General features: G+C 41.5%; 1 protein-coding gene across 1 annotated transcript in view; it reads left to right on the plus strand.

Moving 5' to 3' along the window:
- The window catches only part of NOTCH2 (notch 2), a 76,161-nt gene that overhangs the window by 20,870 nt on the left and 29,605 nt on the right, over positions 1 to 25,686 (plus strand). The window contains exons 5-15 of the mRNA XM_009081788.1: positions 11,792 to 12,025; positions 12,821 to 12,976; positions 14,084 to 14,272; positions 15,405 to 15,518; positions 16,659 to 16,772; positions 20,010 to 20,243; positions 20,744 to 20,854; positions 22,486 to 22,678; positions 24,194 to 24,339; positions 24,844 to 24,963; positions 25,075 to 25,227. Coding sequence (XP_009080036.1) covers positions 11,792 to 12,025; positions 12,821 to 12,976; positions 14,084 to 14,272; positions 15,405 to 15,518; positions 16,659 to 16,772; positions 20,010 to 20,243; positions 20,744 to 20,854; positions 22,486 to 22,678; positions 24,194 to 24,339; positions 24,844 to 24,963; positions 25,075 to 25,227 — 1,764 coding nt within the window. The remainder of the gene's footprint in view (positions 1 to 11,791; positions 12,026 to 12,820; positions 12,977 to 14,083; positions 14,273 to 15,404; positions 15,519 to 16,658; positions 16,773 to 20,009; positions 20,244 to 20,743; positions 20,855 to 22,485; positions 22,679 to 24,193; positions 24,340 to 24,843; positions 24,964 to 25,074; positions 25,228 to 25,686) is intronic.

Below are 25,686 nucleotides of genomic sequence, written 5' to 3' on the forward strand. Positions count from 1 at the left end.
CTAATGTTTTCCTTCAAAGTTCTCGTATTTCATATGCTTATAGTAATCATCAACCTCATAAATTTGTAACTGGCAAGACACTCTTAGATGTGTTTGGGTGAAACTGCCCCCAGATCTTTCCTGTTGCTGAATGTTGACTGATGGTTTGTTTAAGGATGACTTTATCTTGTCCCAGGATAAACCCTTTGTTAGAACCAGTGTTTGCTGGGGCCTTCAAAGTTCTCGTATTTCATATGCTTATAGTAATCATCAACCTCATAAATTTGTAACTGGCAAGACACTCTTAGATGTGTTTGGGTGAAACTGCCCCCAGATCTTTCCTGTTGCTGAATGTTGACTGATGGTTTGTTTAAGGATGACTTTATCTTGTCCCAGGATAAACCCTTTGTTAGAACCAGTGTTTGCTGGGGCCTTTCAGAGCACAGTGTTGCAGATGTGTAATGAAGCCCCACCTTTTTTTTGTGTGCATTTTTTGGTTCTTTTTTTGAAATAAACCTGGATGCTTTTGTGAAAGGCTGAAGTCTGTTCCTCTGTGCATGACACACCAGAGAATTTGGTGTGTGATTTGAGGCAAAATTAGCCAGAAATCCTGGCTAATGTCTGTGCTGTGTGAAGACTGTGCTTTACAATGCTGTTCTGCAGCAGTGAACCAGCCTCATGGTCTCACTGTGGTCTGAGGAGGAAGGTGTCTTCACTTTCTCCCCCTGCTCCCAGCCTCTCTTCCCCTTCCCCTGGCCTGGCTCTGGTATTTGTTGAAGTGTGCCACTTTAACTCACTAATCTAGTAAAAAATCCTGTCCAGCTGCTTTTTTTTTTTCCTTGCTTGCTTTTTTTTCCCCTGGGATCAGGAATTAAAATTCACAGAGCAGTCTCCTGGGTGAGCAGAGGAAGTGATGGCAGTCCAGGGCTGCAAAGCCATATATTGAAGGTTAGGGTGTCCTTCCATAGACATGGTGAAATCACCTGAGAATTTAAAGGCCACTCAGTCATTCCAGACTGCAATTCATCTAAAGAAACAAAACTTTGTTTAAAATGCACCTATTTGTTCTGTTGATCTAACCTGTGCAGCTTTGAGACAAGGTGGCTTGAGAATTGGGTACTAAAGTGATTAACAATATAAAATGCTGTAAATGCTTTTGATATTTATTTTTTTTGGCTGAGAAGAACTCATCCCTCACTGGAAAGTTTGCAGTGTTTCACAGGATCACCATGAATCCATGTTTGGCCCAAATCACCTTTCAGGAATGGCATGCAGCAGATTAAGATTAGTATCCTCCATGGAGTTAAGTCCTTTGCACAGTTTGCTCCTGAAGTACTGCATAAGAAGCTGTGGGATGAGTCTCTGGGTTTGGGGTACACACTGTGTCCACACTCAAGTGGGTTTTGAAAGACCTGCATTACAGTGCTTCAGTTGCAGGCTTGGCCTGTTTGCTCCCTTTCATTATTCCTTCCCTGTGGCTGGGAAGGCAAGACTCCCATGGCAGTAGTATTTATTTAGGCTTTGTTTTCCCCTGAAAAGAAGGCTCCAGTGAACTGTATATTTTAAAATCTGGGTGACCTTTGTCTCAAGGGAAGCACAGTGTGCTCACAGCTGATTCCACAGAAGAACTCCAGCACTGGGAGCTAGCTTAAGCAGCAAATGTTTGTCTTGAGCAGAAAAGCTCTTCAGGCAGCAAAGCTGTGATTTTTAATTAAAATAGCTGTTAGCTTGGTCATATGCTCTTAAACACTAGCACAGGGGTTACTTTTCTGCAGAGTTTCAGGCAGAAATTTTCAAAGGGGAGTTAAGGATTTGATTCCTATTTAATTAGAGTAATATTTCCTCCCTGCCTTGGTTTTCTTTGAAAATCCCAGCCTTAAACTCTGGGCAGACGTGACTTTTCTTTGCTAAGAAGGGAGGATAAACATCAAAAGGCTAATGTTTAACATTTTTATGTAAGATCATATGCTCTGGTATTTTGTTTTTTAAAACTTTCTTTGCCAAATACCACTTTTCTCAGCTTCTGCATCACAAAGTGTATATATGATAACAAGATGTGTTAGCTTAGTGTTCAGAAAAAAATTACTGCCTTCCTGGAGTGCTTAGAGGTTCAAAATGTGGAGCAGCTAACTCTGACAGTAGATGACATGGATCATAAATCTTGAACATGCCAGTCTCCTAAGTCATTGAGCATACATCCCTGCTATTTTGTTGAGTGTTTATTATATGACAGAGTGCTGTTGGGGCTGTGCTCTTTTCTCAATCCTGATTGCGTTATCCTAGATGACATCCAAAGACATTTGTATTAGCTCAGGGAGTCTGGGTCATGCTCCCACGAGAAGTGCAGTCATCTTCCTCAGCAGTGTAGCAATGGTCAGATTTCTGGTGGTTTTCCAGGCTTTATTAAAAAGCTTAGTGTCCTCTTTGGTACTAGCTGAGATCTGTCTATGCCAAACTTGACAAGTTGGCTGGTGTCACTACAGTAGTATCTCCAAGAGACAGCACTCTGAAAGAGGCCAAGAAGGATTATGATTCTTGTTCTTCCTTCATGTTTGAGCTGGCAGATACAAAGGGAGCAGGGAGCACGTGGCAGCCTCTAGAGCTGGCAGCTCTCACTTTGAGTGTACAAATGATTTGAAGTATCAGACAGAAACACACTTTATCCTGCATGTTGTTTGTTTGTCTTGTGGCACTTGATTCCAGTGTTGTGCCGAGCAGATGGATTTCAGAGGCATTAAAAGTTACACACTTAGTCAGTACCTTATCCGGTATGGATTCTGGAACACCTACCACAACCTCCTGTTTGTTTTGTGCTGCTTTTCATTTCCCAATTGCAAGCTTTGGGTAGGAGGTAGATGTAATAAAACACCTGAGGTGTTAACAGCTGAACTGATCTGATGACAGAATGACAACATCCAATTTAGACCACGCTGCAGCCTCTTCCATTGTGCCTTTGGTGACTTTCCAGGTTGGGAAATACTCTTTGTAGACAAATGTGCCAAATAATCTCTTGTGGAGATGTCTTTAAGTTTTCAGTGCATCTTTCATGGGTTTGGCACTAAAACAAAATAGGTCAGACCCCTCTGGTGAGGTTGGCTTGGTGGATGTGTGCTGAGAGACTGGGCTAATAGGTAACAGTTGTTTTATCAGCAGCTGACTTGTTTCTGGCAGTTTCTGTCCCTTCCCTTGTACTTAGAATGAGGTGATTTGTCTTTGGGTAATTACTGAAGATGTGTTGCTGAGATAGCTCGAGAATACGAAACTTTCATTGTAAGTTTTGGCTCCAACTGGGAAATTTTTTTGCCTTGCAGATCTTTTCACTTGTTTGGTATTTCCCTGATTCACTGGGTTTTCCAGAGGAGGTAAAGAAAAGGACAGAGCAGAGAGTAGCTTGGTGATGTGTATTTCCTGCAGGTTACTCCTCTGTTCTGCTGCTGTCCGTCCCCAGTCATTTCACCTGCCACCACCATATTAAACCAGTCTGTCATTAGTGCCTCAGTAATAATTTTTAATGAATTGTGTTCTGCTCAGTTGTATTATTGCCTCTGAAGAGCCCAGTCAGGGCTGCCCTCTCTGCCCAGTAGTCTGTGGGGAGTGATTTAGGGCAGTATTTAATGGATCAGGCCGTGCATAAGTCTCTTAAAGCCCAGAGTTTTGTATTTGGGGGTTGTAAAATCCCTTGTAAAAGCCCATTAGTTCCACTATATGCTTCCCAGTGTGGTTATGAAATTAAACTCTTTTCTCCACCATATTAGCCTAAAATAAACACAGATGTTTACTTTGTTCATTACAATTGTAGATTCATCTTCAGTTGTTCAAATTCTATATTGAACTCTTAAAATTTAGGTTATCTTGGATGATGTTTGACATTGCACAAGATACAAATAGATCTGCTAAAAACAAAACCAAAAACTCAACACCTGAGTTTTTGGAATGGTTGTTACTGCTTTGCTGCTCTGGGAGAAAGATGCAGTGAGATCCTGGGAACAGAGCATGTTTTTGAGAGCTGTGGTGCTTCTTACTTCTTCAGAAGACTCCTGCAAGGGAACAAATAGTTGGCTTCAGTTGTTTTTTGTGTTTTTTTTCTGGGGAAACTACTGAAATACTTAAGCAGGGAAGACCTTTACTAAACACACCTGCAACTGGGGGTACTTCTGGCAGTTGTAAACAGTGTAGTCTCTGGAATTCTGTGTGTGCCTGAAGCCATCCTTGGAACTGAAGTGATGAACAGTTGTGCTCATTGGATTGCCTGCAGGCAGCTGTGGAAATAGCTTTGTCTGAGGGTCTGGAATTTGGATCTGATCTGGACATCACACTTGAGATCCCTTTCAGTATTGCCTGTTTATTGCTCTTCATGTTCTTCTCTGTGTAAAGGTGTTGCCTCTTTCAGAGATGTTTGAAGTTCTTTGCTTTGAGATACCTTCTGTCTATAAACCAAGTCATATAAATGATCAAATATTTTCTTTTGTACGCTCTGCCACGTGATGTGTCTTCCCTGCAATAATTGTTGTATTATGCTTTTTATCAGCTATCTTTTTCCCTTTGTGGGTAGCAATTGCTTTGTAAGTGTCTTACAGAAATTCTTTACCCCATCAGTTTGTCAGGCTCTGAACTCTTACCTCTTTTCAGTGTCTTTACGGTGGCCTCAATGCTGCAAAATGTATTCCAGACTGAGGCAGTGCACTATTGCACAAGTGTTTGCATTAGTTATTCTTCCTTGTAGTCAAATGTCTGCTCAGTGGTGTTTATTTTGTTGATTAAAGCTGTGATTGAGCAGAGGTCCCCACTGAACTCTTCCAGGGAAGCTGATGTTTCCTCAAGGAGTGCCTAGCCTAAACCTCTGCAGCAAGTCTGTTTGCCTTAGTATTTTACTTGGCATTTGTGCACTGAGCTTTGTCTGCTGTTGCACTGCCCAACAGCCTCACTTGGTTGAATTTGTCTGAAATCTCTGGCTTCCTCTTGGAAAATATAAATGTTATCTTTTAAAGATATCACTGCCTACTGTTCGTCTCCTTCTAGGCCATTAATTAAATGCTCTGGTGCCTGTATGCATTCATTGTGACAGAGTTATTTCAAGGAGTATGGATAATTCTGTGGGTTAAAGATTAGATTGTGTTTTTACCAATACTCTGTTTTCTCTTCAGATTGTACACAAATACACAATTCAAAAACGTGAGAACTGAGTTATTTTTCATAAATACTACTTTCCTAGAAGGCATGATGGTTCCATGCAATTTTTCCTTTTCCATTTGCTGAGGACACTCACACAGCGGCGTGAGGAAACTGAGCTTTGACCTGACTGATGATACGCGTTGGGTTGCACTGTCAATGCAGAAGTTTCTTGTGTGTTACAAGGCAGAATTGGACAGAGGAATGTCCTTCCCCAGCCAGATGTGGCCTGCCAGCTGGCATCCTGAACATACACACATGTGGTTGCAGAGCAGAAGAAACAGCATGGTCCTTTGTGGTGTAGCACTGATGACCTTCTGCCACAATTAGATTTGGGCATTTATACAAATGCTGTTTCTTATCTCAGCCTGTTCTTGAGTCTTGATAAGATGCTGTTCACCTTCTCACTTAGTAGTCCTTTGAAACTTGAAGAAAAAATGTAAACAGTTCTAATGAGCCATGCTTTCTTTAGCTACACTGATTGTATTCACAACCCATCCAGCAATCTTTGGAATACTTTGTGAATTAAATTACTCTCACTGAGAGTTTCTGTCTAGATCTAGTTTATAGCTGCCCAGATAGCCCTTCCAGGAGAGCTAGTGAGCTCTGGAGTGCTAGTCTGACATAAGTGACAAACTTCTGGTGAGCTACTGAATGGATGGAGGCATAAAAGCTTCTTGAAACCTGATGCTCCTCTTCCAGCAAGTCTCTTAAGACCCTGAGGACCCATTTGTGATTCTTGCTGAATTGTCTCTCCCTTCCAGTATCACTAAACTTGTAAGATACTTTGACTTCCAGTTGAGTCTGAGTCTGCTGCTGTCGTGGTTGTGATTTTGAGACAAATGAGACATTGCTGTCTCCTCCCAACTCAGTTTTCAAGGAATTGATTTTTTTCAAGGCACAGGAAGGTATTTGCACCCTTTGTCCTACTAAATGTTCTGAGTGATTAAGCTATATTAGATCTGCTCTCAGGAGCTTTAGCTTCTGGTACTCCAGCTGTGCATCAGCAGGCTTTCCTGCTTAAGAGCTGTTAAAAGACTAAGAAGACTTTCTTCTTTATGGAAAGTCTGTTTTGCCAAAGATGAAGACCTCTGAACTGACTGAAGGTCCTGCATTCAGCTGAAGGATCAGTGCAGTTGGAATTGGGGTTTATGCAAACCCTCTATAGTTTGGTAGGATAAGCTTCTGGAGATGTCTGTTGCTGCTTCCCAGGGTGACTGTTTTGGTTTCTTATTTGCTCAAGCTAATGCTTCTCTCTGTGTAGGATGGTACTCATTTTGTGTGCTGCCTTACCTGTATAAATCAGGTTGTGTTTCCTTTTTAACACAAAGACCTAGAGGAGAAGGGGCTGACTACTGTGTCTCGTCAATGAGATGTACAACTACTTGAGGGGCCTTGAACCACTGCATCTCGTGTCTGCCTGAAGAGAAGCTCCCAGAGTTCTGTCCAGTCCCTGAGGGTCTGAAAATGGGAGCAATCAAAGCAGCAAACATGCCTGACTTACTCCATATGGCTTTTCTGAGGGGAAATATGCAGGAAGTAACTTAGTTTCATAGTGGGCAAAAAGTGCTAAGAGTTGAAGGCTGTTCCCTTTTTCTACTTCTAGTTTTCAATTTTGAAATACCACATGGACTAACTGTTTACTTTGTACAAGGTCACTTAGAACCTGAGTCGGCATTTTGCTCATTTCCCAGGCTCTGCAAATATCAAGGTCAGGTTAGGCTTTTATTAGATTCTTGGAGTAATTTGTATTTCCTTTCTTGTTGTCTTTTATGTGTATGTTTCTACACTTCCATTAAAATATTGTACAGGGAGTGTATTTGCACTTGCCTTCTCTAGTTCACCCTGTATTTACTATGCTTCTTTTAGAAGTGTAATTGAAACTAGCCAGAGCCCAAGAAAAGAAATACCTACAGAAACTTGCAGCTAGAAGAATTAACATACAGCTGAAGTGGTTGTGGCATTCAGAAGTCACTTGGGTTATGAAGATGTGTATTACATTACACTGCACAGGTCGTGCGATTCATAATGGACTTTGCACTTGGAAGTTGAATTAGTTATGTGAATGAAAGACTTGATTCTTCCTAAAACTCCTAACAAGCAGAAAACAAGCTTACCAACTACATGGCTACAGATAAATGATTCATTTTGTTACAATAAAGTCAAAGTAATTTCCCTTAAGTAAACCATTTCTGAGATCTTTTGTCTCATTTAGCTTTAACTAACCTGGTCTTGTGCAGTATATTAACTGAGAAGTTTTAGAATTGAATCCTGTTTTATGTCCAACACTGAAAGAGACTTCTGTCTCTGCTATGAAAAATCATTTAGGAAGCTCAGACATTGCACTGAAGACATAGGTCTTTGCAGCACCTGCCCAAAATATTAATGTTTCTCTCATTTGAAGTCTCTACTGAAGGCAAATCCACTCTTTTTGGAGAATGAGAGGTTGTGGCCATTCCCTAGGACCACTGAGAATTAAGTGATGATGGTGCTTTGAGGGAAGGCATAAAATGGTTTGAAAGCCATTTCCAAATGTGTGTGCTAGTTTCTAGGCAGGGGAAGACCCCAACAAATGAAACAATAAAAAAATCCCAACAAGCAGCAGCAACAACACCACCACACGAAAACCTCAAACCCTTCCAAAAACCTGTGTTGAAAAATTACAATATTGAGCATTAATCCTATGCTGTTCACACTGAAAGACTGAAGAATACCATGTAAGCAACCATAAGCTATCTGAAAATCCAAACCTCACCAAACCACCCAACCTAAACCCCCCTTTGTTTTCATCTTTGAAGGCTGTGGGCTGCAGAGCACATGTCCAAACCACTCAAGCCCCACTTCAGCTGTTAGAGTTCAAGTGTTTTCAGCCAATTCACCAGCTCCAGTTAAGAAATGTGAGCACCTTGGACTTTAGTCTGGGATTTGTAGTATTTCAAAACACAGTTCCAAAATTTTTCCAAGGACTATTGCCCTTACATTGCCTGATGGTGATGAGGCTGAGTGTTAGACAGTTATTAACATAGTTAGATTGATGTGCTCTGTTTGCCTTATGTTGCTTTTAATTCATGTTTTTGCCCAGAAGTTGAGTCTGGAATTCAATTATAACTTCAATAAAGAACAGGATTTTTTTCATTAAAATGAAATAGGAAAGCAATAGTAAATAGTAAAATGCAATAGTTAATTGCTCATTTATGTCTTTTATATATATGGAATTGATTTCCTTTGTTTTTAAACCAAACTGCATTAAGCTGTAGCTCTGTTTGATTCATATTCATAGCTAAACATGAATACAATGGGGATCTGGTAGCTGCAAAAGGAGCATTAGAGATCAGAGAAGCTAAGTGAGGATCAGATTCAAGGAGTTCACGTGGTATGTTTTTGAAAGGCAGTTGAATTTTTAAGATTAAGCTCTGCTTTTTTCTGCTCTTGTGGAGAGGCTGATGGACCTTTTAAAAATCTGTTTTACTTCAGGGCTGCAGAAATCTGGACTAGCCTAGGACACAGGGTTATAGCGAGGCCATCAGTGATGTCACTTGGTACTGTCCTCTCTAGAAGTGGAGAATAAGTACTAGTAAAAAACAAAGTACTGAAAAAAGCCCTAAGTGTTGCTATTACTAGTGACATTTGAAATGAGAAGTCAGAAACAAACCCTGGTAGTTTATATGAGGGAGTAGTTTGCCCATCTTTGCTTAAAAATACCCTGCCAACAACCAAAAAACCCAAGAAGCAAAAAACAAACCCCAACCCCGTGAAACACACCCACGCTCGCTCAGCCTCCCCAAAAGCCCACAAAATGTTATATTTCAGGAGTTCTACTCAGCCAGTCACAGGGCAAATGACTTATTTTTTGTTGAGAGGCATTACAATCCACAGTGGTGTGGCTACTCCTTTGCTGAAAACCTCTTCACGCTTTAGTGCCAGTGCTTTGACTTGGCTGTGCCAAGAGGAGGATGTAAACGCCGCGAGGGCGCCAGAGCCTGCGCCACGGATGGGTGTTCATCAGTGTGCTCTTTGATCTGGGCTGGGCCCTCTCCAAGAAAAGAAGGAAAATCACGTTTTATAATAAGCAAACGTCTTGATTATTTCTTTTTTTTTTCTTTTCAAAGGAAGTGGATTGTGTCGAGCTGCGAGATACGCGCGGCTGCCTGTGCTAACTGACTCCTTTCAGTTTGGCCACCGATAAGCCAAGACCGAAAGCTCATGAACAAACCAATTCTAGTCTGACAAATGCACAGTTTGTTTTCTCATAATGCATAGAGCTGTTTTGCAGATAACAATGCCGAGTGTTAGATTTCCCCCCCCAACTGTTTTATTAAGCAAACCGGGAGTTGAAGATTAATTCTGAAAATGCTATTGTGATTATTATTACTGTTAAAGTTTTATTATGGTTTTTCAAGTGATAAAATTCTTGTTTTGAAGCAGTTCTGCTGGAGGAAGGAACCACATGCACAGAACAAAGTCAGTTGTGCAACTGATTATTTTTTTTTTAATCATCATTTCTTTGCCACTAAGTGGGAGGAAAAAAAATCCAGGTCTCACAGAACCAAAGGCTAAGATTTATTTAAGTACTTTGAAAACAAAATTCATCACAATATGAGTGTAGTAGATGGAGATGGTTAAAACTGAATGTTTTTTAGATTCCTGCCCATGATGTGTCAGTTCTGTGCCCTGGAGGAGGGTGTGCCTGTGCTCTTGCGTCCTAGTTTCTGGGCCAATTAATTAAGCAGGTGACTTAAGCAACATCTAATAAGTATTTTCAAATTGGCAAAGCTGAATAAACTCGAGCCCAGGTATATTGGCAGGGAAGATGTGTGGCCTGCTCTTGATTTTCTTGTTCTTGGGATCTGGGAGGGGGGAAGTTCCTGGCAAATGTAGGTGTGCAGCTGATAGAGTACATGGAGAAGAGAAATCAAGGATCTTGTTGGTAGCAGCACATTTACTGAAGAGCCTTGACCCTAGTAGTGGAAACTGCTGCAAGCTAGTGAGGGAGGTGCTGGTGTCAGCTGGAGAAGATAGGGAACCAGACTTTACTCTGATAAAGGGCTGTCTTCTGGAATTAAGTGCCTTGTATCAATGTTTTAGTAAGTGTGGTAAAAACAAGTTATAAAGAAGTGTGGGAACAAAAAAAAGCAGCAAGCCTTCAGTGCTAGAGAGTTCTTAATGTACCAGAAAGGGGAGAAATAGTTCATCAAGAAGATTGTGGACTGTGACCAGTACTCTGTGGTTTCACATGTGCACCCATATACCAGCCTGGAAAGGAACTAGGTGGTGCTTAGCATTTAGGTTTTATCTGTTCAGGAAGCTCAAAATAAGAATGAATGACTCGAAACTTCAGCTAAACAATTTTGGCTTAAAAGTAAACCATGTGGCTTTAATCAAAAGGATGAATATGTGTTTAAACAAAATATTAATGCAAGTGCTAAGTTCTCTAGACTTTGATGTCAAAGCAAGATGGATTTTGGCAAATAAATATTTTAGGAAGTGTGAACTGCAGAGCTTCATGTAGATATGACAGTATCCCTTGAAAATGATTTCCTGCTTAGTGGTCCAGTGGTCCTTTTCCTTAAATATCCCTGAAACAGTGTACATTTGTTTTCTTTTCTCTAATATCTGCAGTCATGAAAACATCTATAGAGTAATTATTTTGTTGTTGAAAAAAAATAAATAAAAAACCCCTCAACAACCAAGAAAGTATTTATGGTTGTTTGTACAATACCTGGGGGCAGAAAAATGAGTATTTTAGGTTGGAAGAGTCTCAAGAATTCTATTCTTCCTTGTTAAGTAATCTTCATTGCATAATTATATAGGAAAGAATTAAGTTCTCCTGACAAGAGTTACTTTGCTTCTGGCCTGTTGACACAACTCTAACCGAGATTTTCTTGTGAGGCCATCTTCTCTCTCTAGTCCCTCTGGCAGTGCCACAGGCAGGCCTTCATTCTTTCTGCTTCTCACATCCTCACAGATATCTTCACACATCCGCAGCCTCCTGGCTCTCACACTGCCTGTTCAGTTATTTGCACTTCAGCTCCTGCTTTGGGGTCGTTCAGGGATGCTAGTTGTCTTTGCCTAACTTGACAACAGTGTTGTTGGAAGTTCCCACACTCAAATGGCCTAGAATTAAGAAGTGGCAATCAAGGGACTCGAGCACAAGTGCCATGAGGAGAGGCTGAGGGAGCTGGGGGTGTTTAGCCTGGAGAAGAGGAGGCTCAGGGGAGACCTTATCACCCTCTACAACTCCCTGACAGGAGCTTGGAGTCAGGTGGGGGTTGGTCTCTTCTCCCAGGGAACCAGCAGGAGGACAAGAAGGCACAGACTCAAGCTCTGCCAGGGAAGGTTTAGTTTGGATATTAAGAAGAGATTTTTTTTATGGAGAGAGTAATCAGGCATTGGAATGTGCTGCCCAGGGAGGTGGTGGATTCACCATCCCTGGAGGTTTTCAAGATGAGACTGGATGTGGCACTTAGTGCCATGGTCTAGTAACCACGGTAGGGTTGGACTTGATCTTTGAGGTCTTTCCCAACCTGGTTGATTCTGTGGTTCTATGAAGCTGGACTACAGTGTTTCCCTTGTTTATGCTTCTGTGCAGGAATCTCCTTGAGTCTGAGTGTCTAAACTTTTATTACACTTGTGTATGCATCAGGTCAGTTTTGCACTGAAGATGTTGATGAATGCCAGCTCCAGCCCAACGCCTGTCAGAATGGAGGCACCTGCACCAACCACAACGGGGGCTATGCCTGTGTCTGTGTCAATGGCTGGAGTGGGGACGACTGCAGCAAGAACATCGACGATTGCTTCACTGCCTCCTGTGCTAATGGATCCACTTGCATTGATCGAGTGGCTTCTTTTTCATGTATTTGTCCAGAGGGAAAGGCAGGTAAGGACAGAAAACTTGCATAAGTCTGGCACTTAACAGACGATTATGCATTTCTTTAAAGTGATGTGTTTATTTTACACACTTTGTGACCAAACCAGGAAGAACAAAAGGAAACATGTGCTGTCCATAAGCAAAGACCTGTTAAACCCCTGTAGCTTGATACAAAGAAGTATTTGTATTAGGCTGGAAGACAAACTTACTGCAGTTTAGATTGCAAGGAGAGCAGGTCTTTCTCTGGCCCTTAGCAGAACCTGTATTTGCCTGAGAAGTTGTGCATGAGGGTGACTTGCTCTGTGCCACTTAAGATAATTATATGAGTCTAGAAGGCAAATTTAGATATTTCTGAGTGAGCGAGGATGCCCTTACTGGTATGGTGGAAAATTTGCTGGTTTGGGGTAGGTAAAAATGTCTCCTAATTACTGCGTGGAAAATACAAGTGATCGGCATAACTGAATTGAAGTGATCTTCATGTGCCCCTCTTCAGCTGGCAGAAAAATTATCATGTTGCTTAGAGAGAAGAGTCAGTTAACTGCTCCAAAGAGAATGGTCAGCTGTTGTACTGCTCCAGAAGTGCTGGAGACACCTCTGAAGTCACAGAATCTGTATTTAAACATAATATTCTAAGAGCGTGTGGTGAAATCTCTGTGGTAGTCTGTAGGCTGAAGCCTGTTAAGATATTGCTCAAGCTTCTTGCTGTAGGAAACTCTGAAATATCTGGACAGGGAATTGGACTGTTTAAGGTACAGCCTGACTGCTATATCTCACTTATTTAATAAACTCTCAAATCTTATCTAGGTCTTCTGTGCCACTTGGATGATGCCTGTGTTAGCAATCCGTGCCAGAAAGGTGCTCTGTGTGACACCAATCCTATGAATGGAAACTACATCTGCACCTGTCCTCAAGGCCATAAGGGAGCAGACTGCACTGAGGATGTGGATGAATGTGCCATGGGTAAGTTTGCTATCTGTGAATACCTGAACAGGATGTTGGGTCATTTGCTTTAGGAACTAACAGAGGGGCAAGAATGCACATTTTGCCATAGCTTCTTGACATAAATGCAACTCCTTTCCTGCTCTCCCCTTGCATCTCACTCTCTTTAGATGTGTTTTAAACCTTGTGTGACTTGGGCCGAAGGGCTGAATCAGAATAGCTGTCCATGTTTGAACTGTTAACCTCTGCAATATGAAAAGCAATGAGCTGTTTAACCATTCTGCATTGTGCGAGGGACTGTAGCATGGTGTGAAGAGTGCATGCAAACAGATGTGATAATTAAGCTGTCCCTTAGATCTGCAGGGTACAGTCAAAGTACCACAATCCGTGTGGGAGCTGTTGTAGCTACGGCCTCAGTAGAAATATATCAAGGCTGTTTGACAGCCAGAATATGGCTGGATCTTTTGAGTGCCTTCCAAGACTGGTGACCACGTGGGCTTTTAAAGCTGTAGTTCTCTGATAGCATGCTGTTGTTTTTGGGATTAACTGGACTCTTACAGACTTACTTCCATTTTGTGAGTGCTCGTTCATGCTTCTAGAGTGTGATGTGTGAAGGTAATGCCGAACCAGCGCTCACGGAAGTGTTGGAAAGAAGCACTTCTTTGAATTTTGTTCTTTAGTCTGCCTTGGACAAGAATGCTGTTCCTTTTTGAAAACACACAAAGGACAACTTTGGTTGTTTTGTGCCTGTGGCGGCATCTTGTCAGCCTCAGGAGTCAAGTAAATGTGAACTGTGATCTAGAGAGATGGCCTTGAAAGCATCATTAATTCTCTAATCCCTGCTAGTTAATACTCTTCTCTTAAGAACTGTCAGTACTATGGACCAGTGTTGCTACTTTGGTCCATTGGTAGTGACAGCAATTCTTCTTTTTGCCTCTGATGGGCAAGTAACTGCCACAGGTTTTCTTCAGTCACAATAACCCTTCTGAAGGATAAACAGTCTTACTCCAGTATTACTTGCCAGAAAGTAATTTACTACTGGAAAAGACCATGACTAATAAAGAATTCTGTGGCTTTCCTGCTCTGAAGAGAGGTTTTGACACACACACATACGTATCTTTCTTGCAGCAAACAGCAATCCATGTGAACATGCTGGGAAATGTGTAAACACAGAAGGCTCTTTCCACTGTGAGTGTTTGAAGGGCTACACAGGACCTCGCTGTGAAATGGACATCAATGAATGCCACTCAAATCCATGCCAAAATGATGCCACCTGCCTGGATAAAATTGGAGGATTCACCTGTCTCTGTATGCCAGGTGAGGGGAGTTTCTGACAAAAATGGGGCTCCCAGCAGAGGAAGAGACCAGGAGGCAGAGCACAGGGAGGGTTGCCAGCTCTGCTGAGGTGGAGCACAAAGCTGCAAAGGGGTGAGGCTAAATGAAACAGTGAGAGAGAGCCTGCTGCGGTGGCACCAGCCAGAAGGGCTTGGCATTTGTGTGTGGGAGGGAGAAAACATTTAGAGGGCTGAGAAGGGAACCACTCTGTACATCAGCGCAGGAGTTAGGAGTATGTGTGATCATAGTTGTGACTATACTTGGTAAAGTGCGTGTGCAGAGACTTAACATTTGTGAAAGCAAACCAGATGCAACTGTTAAAAGAGTGACTGTGTTTTGAGGTATGCATATGATGACGTTAGATAATAATATTTGGGTTTTTATGTTGCTTAAAATGCCCCAGATGATGCAAGCTCCCATTGACCTGAGGAAATAACTGTAAAAAAGTGACTTGATTGAAATTGTGCTTGCAAAATTTGTATGGCCAGCATAGCAGTGACCTATGTAGTCTGCTCTTTTGCTCTCTGATAGAAAGTGGCGTAAAAAGAAAAAGATGCAAGTTGCCAGTTCACAGTCTAATAAAGTACAACAAAAGAATTGTGAACTCTGCAGGAGATGAGCTGATACCATGATAACGACAATGATTTTATTAATATCTGTTTTGAAAGGTGAAACTCTAGTCCCAAGTATTTCGCCCTCCTTAATGTTTTCCTTGTACTTAAAAGCCTTGAGCTTAAACTCTCTCTGCTGTGTGTTTGTATACCTTTTACTTGATATTGGTATGAGGTAAATATATTATTGATATATATTGATATATGTCAATATAGTGATATTATTGATATCTTTCGAAGTATTAAAGCATAACTCCTCATCAAGTGGAAAAAAAATTAGAAGTGAATTCACCACAAACTTCTGTTACTGCTGATTAAGTGAACATCTTCTGCAATGTTGAAAAATACACATTCAACATCCCTTTTCAACCTCTGGTGTATATTCTTACCTCGTAGTTCCTCTCCAAACTGCAAACTTTCAATGAAACTAGGCAGTTACACTTCCAAAGGCTCTTTCTAAGGCCTTCAGTCACCTCTTCTTATCTATTTGTATTTTGTAACAGGTTTTACAGGTGTTCACTGTGAAGAAGATATTGATGAGTGTCTAAGTAATCCCTGTGTGAACAATGGAGTGTGTCTTGATAAAGTCAATCGCTTCCTCTGTGTCTGTCCTCCTGGTAAGTTCTTATTTCTGGAAGCTTCTCCTGCTTCACCCTATTAAGAACTGCACGGATGTTGTAGGTGATATGTGTTTTGTGAGTGTCTGTTGTCTTAGTGCAGCATCTGTTTGAGTGAGTTGTAATCACCAAGTAAACAAGAATAGTCATGAATTGATTGCAGTAATGCTGTTACTGTAACTGAGGAGGTGTGGAGAAACATACAGTTGGATGCCACATCCTAAAGGGTAGTTGGCAGCACAGACTTCTGTTATTGTGGAAATCACAGTGAGATTCTTGATACATTTAAAAAGATCAGAGCCTCTGCATGCTGGTTTTGTCTTTTTCTGAGGTTTTTAGGCAGAAGCTGGTTTTGCATCAGTATAGTTTATGTTGCTTGCATGAGGAGGAAGGTGGATTGAGCTCCACTGGAAAAGGATAAATGCTGAACTGAGGGATCAATGTTGGGTAAACATCACTTGTTTTCTTGATGGCTTACAAAAGGTTCTGAGTTCAGAATATACAGGACAAAAGCCTCCTCTGCATCCCTTCTTGCTGACCAATGATATTGTGGCCCTCCCTTTGGCTTCTTCCTCTAAGAAGCATTCCTGAATTTTTAAATTTTTTTCTTGAAGTGCCTAAGGATTTGCATCATCTGACATAACCTGTCAATACCTCATTAACTATTTCAAGAAGTGTGTTGAGAGTTGCAGTGCTATATTGTACCACATTCCATGCTGCTGCAGTAATTCTAGTCTGAAGGCTCTAGTGATGTATGCACTGTTGTTTTATTTTTAGTTACTTGCTTTGATTGCTTCCATGTTTTTTATTAGTGGGCTCTCAGTTTTACAGACAGGCATACTGTCCAGTGGTGGACAACACTTGTGTTCCATCTGCTTTATTTCTCTTTCAGTTTTCAAGCTGAGGCTCCTTTGACCTGGAAGATAGAAACTAGGTTTTGGCTGGTGGTTTGGACAAGGAACCAATCCATCCAGGGTGTGGTGTGTGTGCTTAATGAGACAATTGAATTTAGATTTGCTGATTTTATATTTGGGTGGTTTTAAGGATTTGCTAATAGATAATTCCTGACGACAATGCAGCTGTTGAGATTAACTACTTCAAATTACATCTGGATTTTCATCTTTTTTTTCTGCCTTTCAGGATTCAGTGGTGCTGTGTGTCAGATTGACATAGATGACTGCTCCAGCACACCGTGTCTCAATGGAGCCAAATGTATCGACCATCCCAATGGCTATGAGTGCCAGTGTGCCACAGGTTAGTCTTGTGTTCACAGCCCCTGGATTGGAGATGACATGTAGCCTAAAAACATAAAGGGGTGGTCAAAGAAGTGTCAGTGTTCTTTCTTTCTCTCTCTGAAATGCTGCATGTTGCGAAGCTTTGTCTACTCCTTTGCATAGAGAATAGTATTTTAAGTACAGAAAACCTTTCACTTGTGACAATTAAGTTCACAGTTGATGGGAGTTCTGGCCTCCCTCTTTCAGCCCCATCTTTTTCTTCCCAGAAGATCACAACTTCTTCTGTATTGACTATGGAATCCGTGTGAGGGAGACCAGCAGTGTGAAGCCTTTTATGTGTCTTGCCTTTCATTCTTCCAAGTCAGATTATACAGTTGGAGAACAAGAGATGGACAGAGCAGTTCCACTGTGTATTCTGATTTCTGTTACGTTAGGCTATTCTATGTCAAAAGGGTAAGACTGAAACACAGTAAAAGGTGTGACCACTGGAAGAAATACCCCACAGTAACTGCCTGCCAGAGTGTAGCTAAAATGATTTGTCTATCAGAGGTTTTAATAGAGCTGTGGCTGGAACTCAGGTGGTTTTTTTGGATGCCTTTACAGCCTGGATAATTACATATGTTGAAGCGTCAGGTTTAATTGTAGGACTTTCTTATCTTCAGACCTCTAGGGGTGATGTAAATACATTTTTATCTTAATTTTTCCATCTGGTCAAATAAGAGGGTTCAGAGCTGTTACACTCTAATTCTCAGTAAGGAACAACATTTGGTTGCTGTCAGTTAATGGTGCCTGATGCATTGCTCGTGATGGAATGCCTTGGCTTTAGCTCTTCCATTAGGAAAAAGGCTGAACAATTTCTGGAGCTCCCTTTGTCCCAGAAGTGTGCTGTTAGTTTGGCTAGATTTATGTACTGTTTTTCTCATTTTGAATCATTCCAGTAATTGTTAAAGGTAAATTGGATTTCACTAATCTATTCTGCTGTACAGAATATAGCAGAGATTCCTTCCAATCTATTCACACACACTCTCCACCAGCCCCAGTGTGCCTTGAAGAATCATTGAATTTATTAGAAGAAGAGGAATGCAGTAGTTCTGATCAGGAGAGGAATAATTATTGTGGTCAGAATTCTCCTTTTGACTACTGTATGTGACAGGATAAGCTGACACTTACAAAAGGAAGGAATAGCTCAAATCTTCTCCAAACTTGGAAATGATCTTACAGTGTCTTTCTCATGCTGCTGTGTGGTCTGGTTGCTTTTATTCACTGACAGTGCAGAGCTTATTGGGCCTAGGAGGATTTTGGATTGGTACTAGAGGACAATGCAGAGAGATGTGCCTTGAAAAGCAGGTTCTGAATGTGGCACTAAACTGCTTAAACCACCTTAGTACAGGAATTCCAGGTTTTCCACATGAGGAGGGATGACAACTGCTTCCATGAAGGCAAATAATGTGAGGAGCATTTTCAAGGACCAGGCTGGAAGCAACCAAATGCATGTTACTGAAGCAGCAGCTCTTAGTAAAATCCTTGGTTAAATATTTGAGTGAAAATGGAAGAGGACACTTTACTAGGGCTTTTTCCATCCTGTCTGAGGGATTCTTATGTTCTGTATTTAAGTGGTTTTTTCCTAGCCTAACTCTTGTCTGCAAAGAGGGAAATTGTTTCTCAGTAAGGTATGTTAAATTAAGAGATTCAGAAATGCATCTGAGCTGTAAGTGTTTTGGTTGAGGTACAATAGGAGGCAAGGTCATAATTTATGAATGAATGTATGCTAAGTATTATATTTATTGTTGACAGCCTTCTGTAAGACTGAAATGTGGAATTCATCATTGGGGCAGGTCAGTTGCTGGAAAATGATGTTTGAGCATGTTCTTGCTCTGTTAATCTCATAATATGAGTGATATGTGTTCCCTGAATGGTAATCGCCAGCTGCCGACGTGATTGAAAACTGCAAAATGTTTGGCCAAATGCTGTACAGATAGCTCTATTTACTGCTTGCTTTTTGTCTTTTCTTTCCCTTCTGGCATTATTCCACTTCTCCTTCCCAGTGGTAGATCATGGCATTTCTTTTCTTGAGTTGTCTTAGGTCTTTCCTCTTTTATTTACCTCTGCCCTCTTTTTTTTTTCCTGCCACCGGTTTGTTTTTTCTCCCTTCCCTAACATCTTTTTATATCCATCTCTCTAACTAGCTTCCCTTCCCTCTCCCCACCTACCTCCACACCCATTCATCCATGCATACGTTCGCAGAACTTGGAAATGTTAGCCGTCACCTGGTATGTTTGACCACAGAAATAACCACAAACCTCTATGAAAAATGGGGAGCCTCTTATCCACTTATAATACTCAGGTGAGAATCACTCTTCAGCTGTTGAAATTCCCTGCAGCTTGGTTTGTATCAGTCTCCAGTTGATGTCTTGAAATTTGAAGTTCTACCTTCCTAGTCTTCAGCTGCTGGAAGGCAGTGTGAGCTGTTGCTCCAAAACCTCAGTTCTGAAAACCATGTGTTGTAAGTTGTCCCTGTTTCATATAGCTCTGCCCCATCATGGAAAACAGGGCTCTTGGGGGAGTTGCTTGCTGCTCTTAGCTTCCTGAGCCGTTGTTTTAGCCCTTTTTGTGAATAGATTCTGTTCTTTGTGGCTCAGGATGTTTCCCAGCTGAAGCAGAATGAAACAGGCCAAATTGCTGCTTGTTTCGTTGCTCCTAATCGAAGAGGTTGCATGCAGCCTTTGATAAATTTGCAGTTGGTGCTTAATAGCAGTGACTGAAAGGTTTCCCAATGAGAGGGGAAGAAAATTTTTTAATAAGCAGAACTGCAGAATCTTTGACATGAGCCAAAGGAGTTCCCTTGGGAAGTTTCTGCAGCATCGTTGCAGTAACTTCTCATTCTAAAAAGTCAACTCCCTGGTATTGTCTAGAGGAAATAATGACAGGAGTGTGCCTTCAAGTAGTTTGTACTGATGTGAGTAAATATTTCTCATGGAGATTTACATGTTCCCTCTCATTGCTACTGTTCTGAGTAAACTGAAGGTGACCACTTCCAATGCCAGGATTCTCCATGCATGATGTTGTTCTGTACTGCTGTGAGCAGTGAAGAGTGTTGTTTTCCAGGGCTGGAAAAGCAGTTGAGGTGCCCAGTTATCCTTTGTGCTCTCTGTCACTTTGCTGATTCTTAATACAATTCCTTCTATATTTGCATTACATTCACTGTGGCATCATAGCAGTTACTTCTTACTTACTCCTGTTCGTCGTTTGTCCTTAGGTTTTACTGGTCTTCTGTGTGAGGAGAATATCAACAACTGTGATCCTGATCCTTGCCACCACGGGGAGTGTCAAGATGGAATCGATTCTTACACATGCATATGCAATCCTGGCTACATGGGTGCTATTTGCAGCGAGCAGATAGATGAGTGCCACAGCAATCCTTGCCTGCACCAAGGGCGCTGCATCGATTTGGTGAATGGCTACCAGTGCAACTGTTTGCTGGGCACATCAGGTATGTAAGGCATGAGTGGAAGGGTTGGATTCTAACAGAATTCAAGCAGTTAATTATTTCTTATGTGCTCTGGTGTGTGCTAAATTTGCAGACAGATAAGTTTATGGTATGAGAGTATCGTTTTCACATTGCTTCTCCTTGCTGGATTTTGGTGTGTTTGTGTGGATTGCCTAATCCTCACTGGTACTGCCACTGGTCTTGGAAGAATTTACTTCCTCTTTGGAGGAAAGATTCAAACGTGCAGAAGAAAAATAGGCATATTGTTCAAAATGGTTTATTCTTTTGTTTAAACGTTTGGTTCAAGTTCAAGGTCATGGTCAGCACCCAGTAATTTTCCCTGGTGCTGTAGTGTTTCTGCATCATCACCTGGTTAAGTTTCCCCAATGCCTGTGTAACTTTGAAGCAGGTGGGATTCTTAATTGGCTATTTCTGGGAAATAGTTTTGTTTTCTTTGTAAGATTTGGCCTCTTTATTCCTCTTAACTTGTTTTTTTTTTCTAGGAGTAAACTGTGAAAACAACTTTGATGACTGTGCAAGTAACCCATGCATTCACGGGGACTGTATTGATGGCATTAATCGCTACAACTGTGCCTGCAAACCTGGATTTACAGGTAAAGTTAGCTACCCAATAGCTCTGAATTGTTTTGAAGATGGTTATCCGAGTAGCCAGGGAAGTTGTACTTTGCATACTGAGTGCAAGGGACTCAGTCAGTATCTCGGTAAATCCTCCTAATCTTTCAATCTCAGCGTCTTACGTTACAGCAAGTTCTACTGAGCAGAAGAATGGCCTAATCTGTGCTGTGAAATGCCTTTCTTGTTAGCTAATTATGTCCAATTCATGGTTCTTGGTTTTATAACAAATAAACCCGTATGACTTCGGTTTATTATTTACAACGTCTTTCCAGGGACAGAGAGATTCTGGACAATGTTAGAGAGGTGTTTGGGTAGGCACTACCTTGGGCTTTGAAATCAAAGCATTAACTCAAATGTTCTAATGAGCTGCTCTCCCCATGAAAACTTGATTTTTAATATTTTTTTTCAGTACTTCTCTTTCATAGCTTGGTCTGTTCTGTTTCCTTGCCAAATTATAAAACTCTTCTGGTATAGTAAAAGTAGGGCTGAAAAAAAGAAGTGGTTAGGCACTTTTGGATCCATGCTCAGAACTGTAAGTCTACAGCAGGACTATTTCTGATGACTAAAGCACATCTCAGCACTGTTTATAATGGACTTTGTGTTTTGAACCATGTAGGGTAATATGCTTGTAAAATAATTGTTGTAAGGCAGTTGGTACTGTTTATAACAGTTTTCTCATCACGTTTGTTACTGTTTATTACTGAATGATTCTAATTAGAATAGATCTGAAATGCATTAGAAATAGCACTAAGAGGTTTCATGTGTCTTGTGCTTTTCTCTTGGCATCTTTTCTAAACTTCTGACGCTCTTTCCTTCCTTCCATTGGCCCTGGTTTAGTGGTACTCTTTAGTCCCTAGAACAGGAAGATCTCTCATGTCTTTCACTCTTCTTTGTTGCTGGCATACCATATTTGTTATCCTGATGGGGTTCTTGTGTAACTGTTAAAATAGTTCAGTAATATGATGGATTGGCATATTCCAGTGTTTAAGGAGCTGGCTTGCATGGGGTCTCCTTACTTTGTCCTTTCCTTATGGTAAAAATGCTTTCAACTTACTGCAACATTCACTTTGTTTAGCTTTCCAGCCTCACAAGACCTTTTGGTCACTACTTCAAGAACCTTGCAGTCGTAATCAGAGGCAGGCAAAACAGGAAACGGTGTTTTTTAGAGTCCCTTTTGCGCAATAAACCGCAAGAACTGCATTTACTGCAGACAGTATGGCAGTATTGGTTGTTCAAAGGGTAGGTACTTCAAAGCAGAAGAGCAGGGCTGTGGCAAGTAGAGCTCAAGAGGTTTGTTGCAAGCATGATGCAGTTGAGTGATTTTTGCTTTCCTAATCAGTATTAACCAGTGATTTTTAGTGGAATTCTCTTCAGATTCTTGAATGGTTTGTAAATACTTGTTGAGTGGAAATGCTGTGTTCCAGGCAGAGAAAAGTGCTGCATCTTTCAAAAGTACTTCTCTTAATTTGAGTTAAAGCATGGAGGCATGCGAGCTCTGTCCTGCTGCGTTGGCTTGACTGAGTTGTGTCTCAGTGTGTGTTTTTGCAGACATGCAAAGCAAATGCTCCTGTAAGAAATGCTGCTTAGTAAGTTTTGTGTTTCTTCCTAGGCCCCCGTTGTAATGTGGACATTGATGAGTGCACATCCAGCCCTTGTCATAACGGTGGGACGTGTATAAATGAAGTGAATGGCTTTCGGTGTGTTTGTCCTGAGGGTTACCACCATCCCCACTGCCAGTCACAGGCAGATGGGTGTCTGAGTAACCCCTGTGTGCATGGCAACTGCACACACATCGCTACTGGGTGAGTATTCATTGTCACGTTAAACTTACCTGCTGCCTTCTCTGCCCTGAGTTCCAACTTGATTTGAGGTTTCTGGGTTTTCTCTAATTTCGCTGATTAAGATCCAGGTCTGCTGCCCATGACATACTCACAGTAAGGTGTAGACCTTCAGTCACCAGCTGCAGTCTGGATTTTCAGCGTAGTTTTTTTCTGTCCTGCTTGTATTCTCTGCTGGTTTTGCATGGGCATATAGTGCAGGGTGGACTGCCACCATCTCAAGGGAGGGTTTGGTGAGTCCAGTGAGTGAATGCAATTAAAACAAAGAAATGGTTCCAAATGAAATCTTTGGGGAGCAGCACCTATCTCTTCCATCAAACCCTAAAACATTGAGCATGGGGACTGTGTTGACTAGGGCTGTTCTTGCTACCCAAACACTCTGTTATCAAGGAATGGGCTGACAACTTTTGCACAAGGAGACAGAGTGATATTTGACTCAAGGACAGTTTGTCCGAGGCTGAGATTTTGTCAGCTTAACTCATATTGTTCCATGTCTGAGAGAAGACAAGACAGCTCCCTCTGGCTGTTTTGATAGCAGTAGTTGCTTGTGAATCTTTCCATCCAGGAAGACCAATGCTGATTTTGGGAGACTTAAATCAGACCTCTTTTTGGTAGTGCTGAGTCTGGGAGCATGGGGCCTGTGGAGTCAACAGGTCTGGGGAGGTTTTGTTTGAGAGAGTTCTCACCTATACATGGAATAGCTGTGCCTCCCAAATGTGTGCTGCATCCTGGAAAGTGTTGTCAGCACTTGGGCAAGGAAGTGATTTACCACTGTGGGTAGCTCTGTAGGGCAGGATTCAGCACTTTCCCTGGAGCTGGCAGGAAGGGTGCCTTTACTGCTAATTCAGCCTCTGTGTAAGCTTGGAAAACAAATGTTTTGGTTCATTTTGTCTGTCATCTGTCACCCACACTCATATTTATGCCCACGTACACCTTACGCTGTGTGCCAGATGAAATAAGTTGTGTTTGCAGGACAGGGAGAGGGGACAGTGTGTGTTTTGTGGCCTGAGTTCAGGGTGATTCACCAAGTCCTTGGTTCTACGTCATATGGGTGGAGTGCTGCTCTACTTCAGATTTTGAACCATGATTGAGAAGATTTCTCCTGCTCCCAGTCAGCTGTTTTCATTTGTAACCACTACTTGGTATTAAATCAGTCTAGTTATCTTTGGGACCTATTGTTCCCCTCCTCTTTTTTTGTAATCTTTTTTTTTTCTGTCTTTGTTTAAATGGGTTGAGATGGTCTTATCAAAGCAGAAACACATTGCTGGTTGACTGAGCACTTTGTGGAAACTGTAACAGAGGGAAGTGTGGTTTTAAGGGAGGGTTTTATTTTCAGTATTTTCAAAACTATGCAGCTGGACTAAGCAATCTAAATGTAGCTTTAGGGCTCTTCTAAAGAGAGGTTTTCTGGTTTTCTCTCCAAAATGAATCTGCATTTATTTCAGTGGTCTAAAATTACTGCTGTTTTTGCCTTTCAAGGTACAAGTGTGTCTGCGACCCAGGCTGGATCGGAGATTTCTGTTCAACAGAAGGGAATGAATGTAAATCAAACCCATGCCAGAATGGAGGAACTTGTGAGGATCTGTTGAATGGATATAGATGTACCTGTAGGAAAGGATTCAAAGGTGAAAATTCAAAAAGAAGTTTCTGTTGTCTTTTTCTTTTTTACTTCATTGCAGCCTTAGAGTAATTTCTTTTCATTAAACTTCATGGGAATAAGAATCAAGATGGGAAATGCCTTGGTGATACGGAGTTAAATTACAGTGAGTTCATGTGGACATGACACAGTAGGAGAATACTTAGTAAGACCATATCTAAGCCTTGTTTGGACTCATTAAGAAACATCCTGTTGGAAGCTTAGCTTAATTTTCTTTGTAAATTATGAAAATTATATAAATGCACTGGGAATTGGAGGGGAATTAAACTCAAAATTCCCATGGCTGCTGTCTGCACTGAGGCCATGAGGAGTGTTCTGCTCTCCTTTTCCTTCTGCTGTAATTTTTCAAACGTGGCAATGCTGTCCACTGCTATGTGGGATAATCATGCAACTTACAATCTGTATTCATTCTTCCAAGAAGCACCAGCTCTTAGCAGAATACTTTCTTTTTTTTTCCCTTTCTGCTCTCCAGGTGTGAACTGCCAGGTAGTGGTTTCTCCTTGTTCCCCTAATCCTTGTGAGAACTCAGGAATTTGCCAAGAATCTCCTGACTCTGAAGGCTATACCTGCCAATGTGCTCCTGGCTGGGAAGGTAACTTGGATGGGGAACATGTTGTGCTTTCAATGCTGAGCAGTGTTGGCATTGAGCCTCTTGATCATTGCCTTATGGGGGGGTCTTACTTCTGGACTCTCCATGTTTCAGGGGAGAGATGTACAGTGGATATTGATGAGTGTCTGTCCAAGCCCTGCAAAAATCATGCTCTGTGCCATAACATTCAAGGCAGTTACCTGTGTGAATGTCGACCAGGCTTCACTGGAGGAGACTGTGACAGTAACATCGACGACTGCCTTTCCAGTGAGTATCAGCAGATTGTTCTGTGTTTTCCAGTTTTTCCTAGAAATAATTTTGCTGTCCTATTAAAGACAGTTTGATAGTTACTGTGAAAGGTCTTTTATAATCTCTTGCCAAAAGAAAAAAAAGCCCCAAACCTCAGCTTTGCAAGACTTGCGTGTTTGAGGCAGTCAAAATCCCTCACGCTCAGCTGCTAGAAATGGACTACAGTGTTCTAGCTGATAGCAGTTGTTGTTCCCAGATCCTTAACTTGAGAAGGTCCTTAGAGTTTACATACTTTAATAAGAAGCACTGTTCAGTGAAGAATTATATTTGCCTGAGATTTTAATACATCAAGTTAGAGTAACACTGCAGGGCTTACCTGTATTTCAGCGTTAAGCTTGATTGAGGTGTCGTGGGAATCTGTGCTGTAGCAGTCTTTCCTGAAATATCTCTGTCCGACATTAATAGTCTGGAAAGAGT

Source organism: Acanthisitta chloris, unplaced genomic scaffold (genome assembly GCF_000695815.1).
Source record: "Acanthisitta chloris isolate BGI_N310 unplaced genomic scaffold, ASM69581v1 scaffold35349, whole genome shotgun sequence".
Lineage (NCBI taxonomy): Eukaryota > Metazoa > Chordata > Aves > Passeriformes > Acanthisittidae > Acanthisitta > Acanthisitta chloris.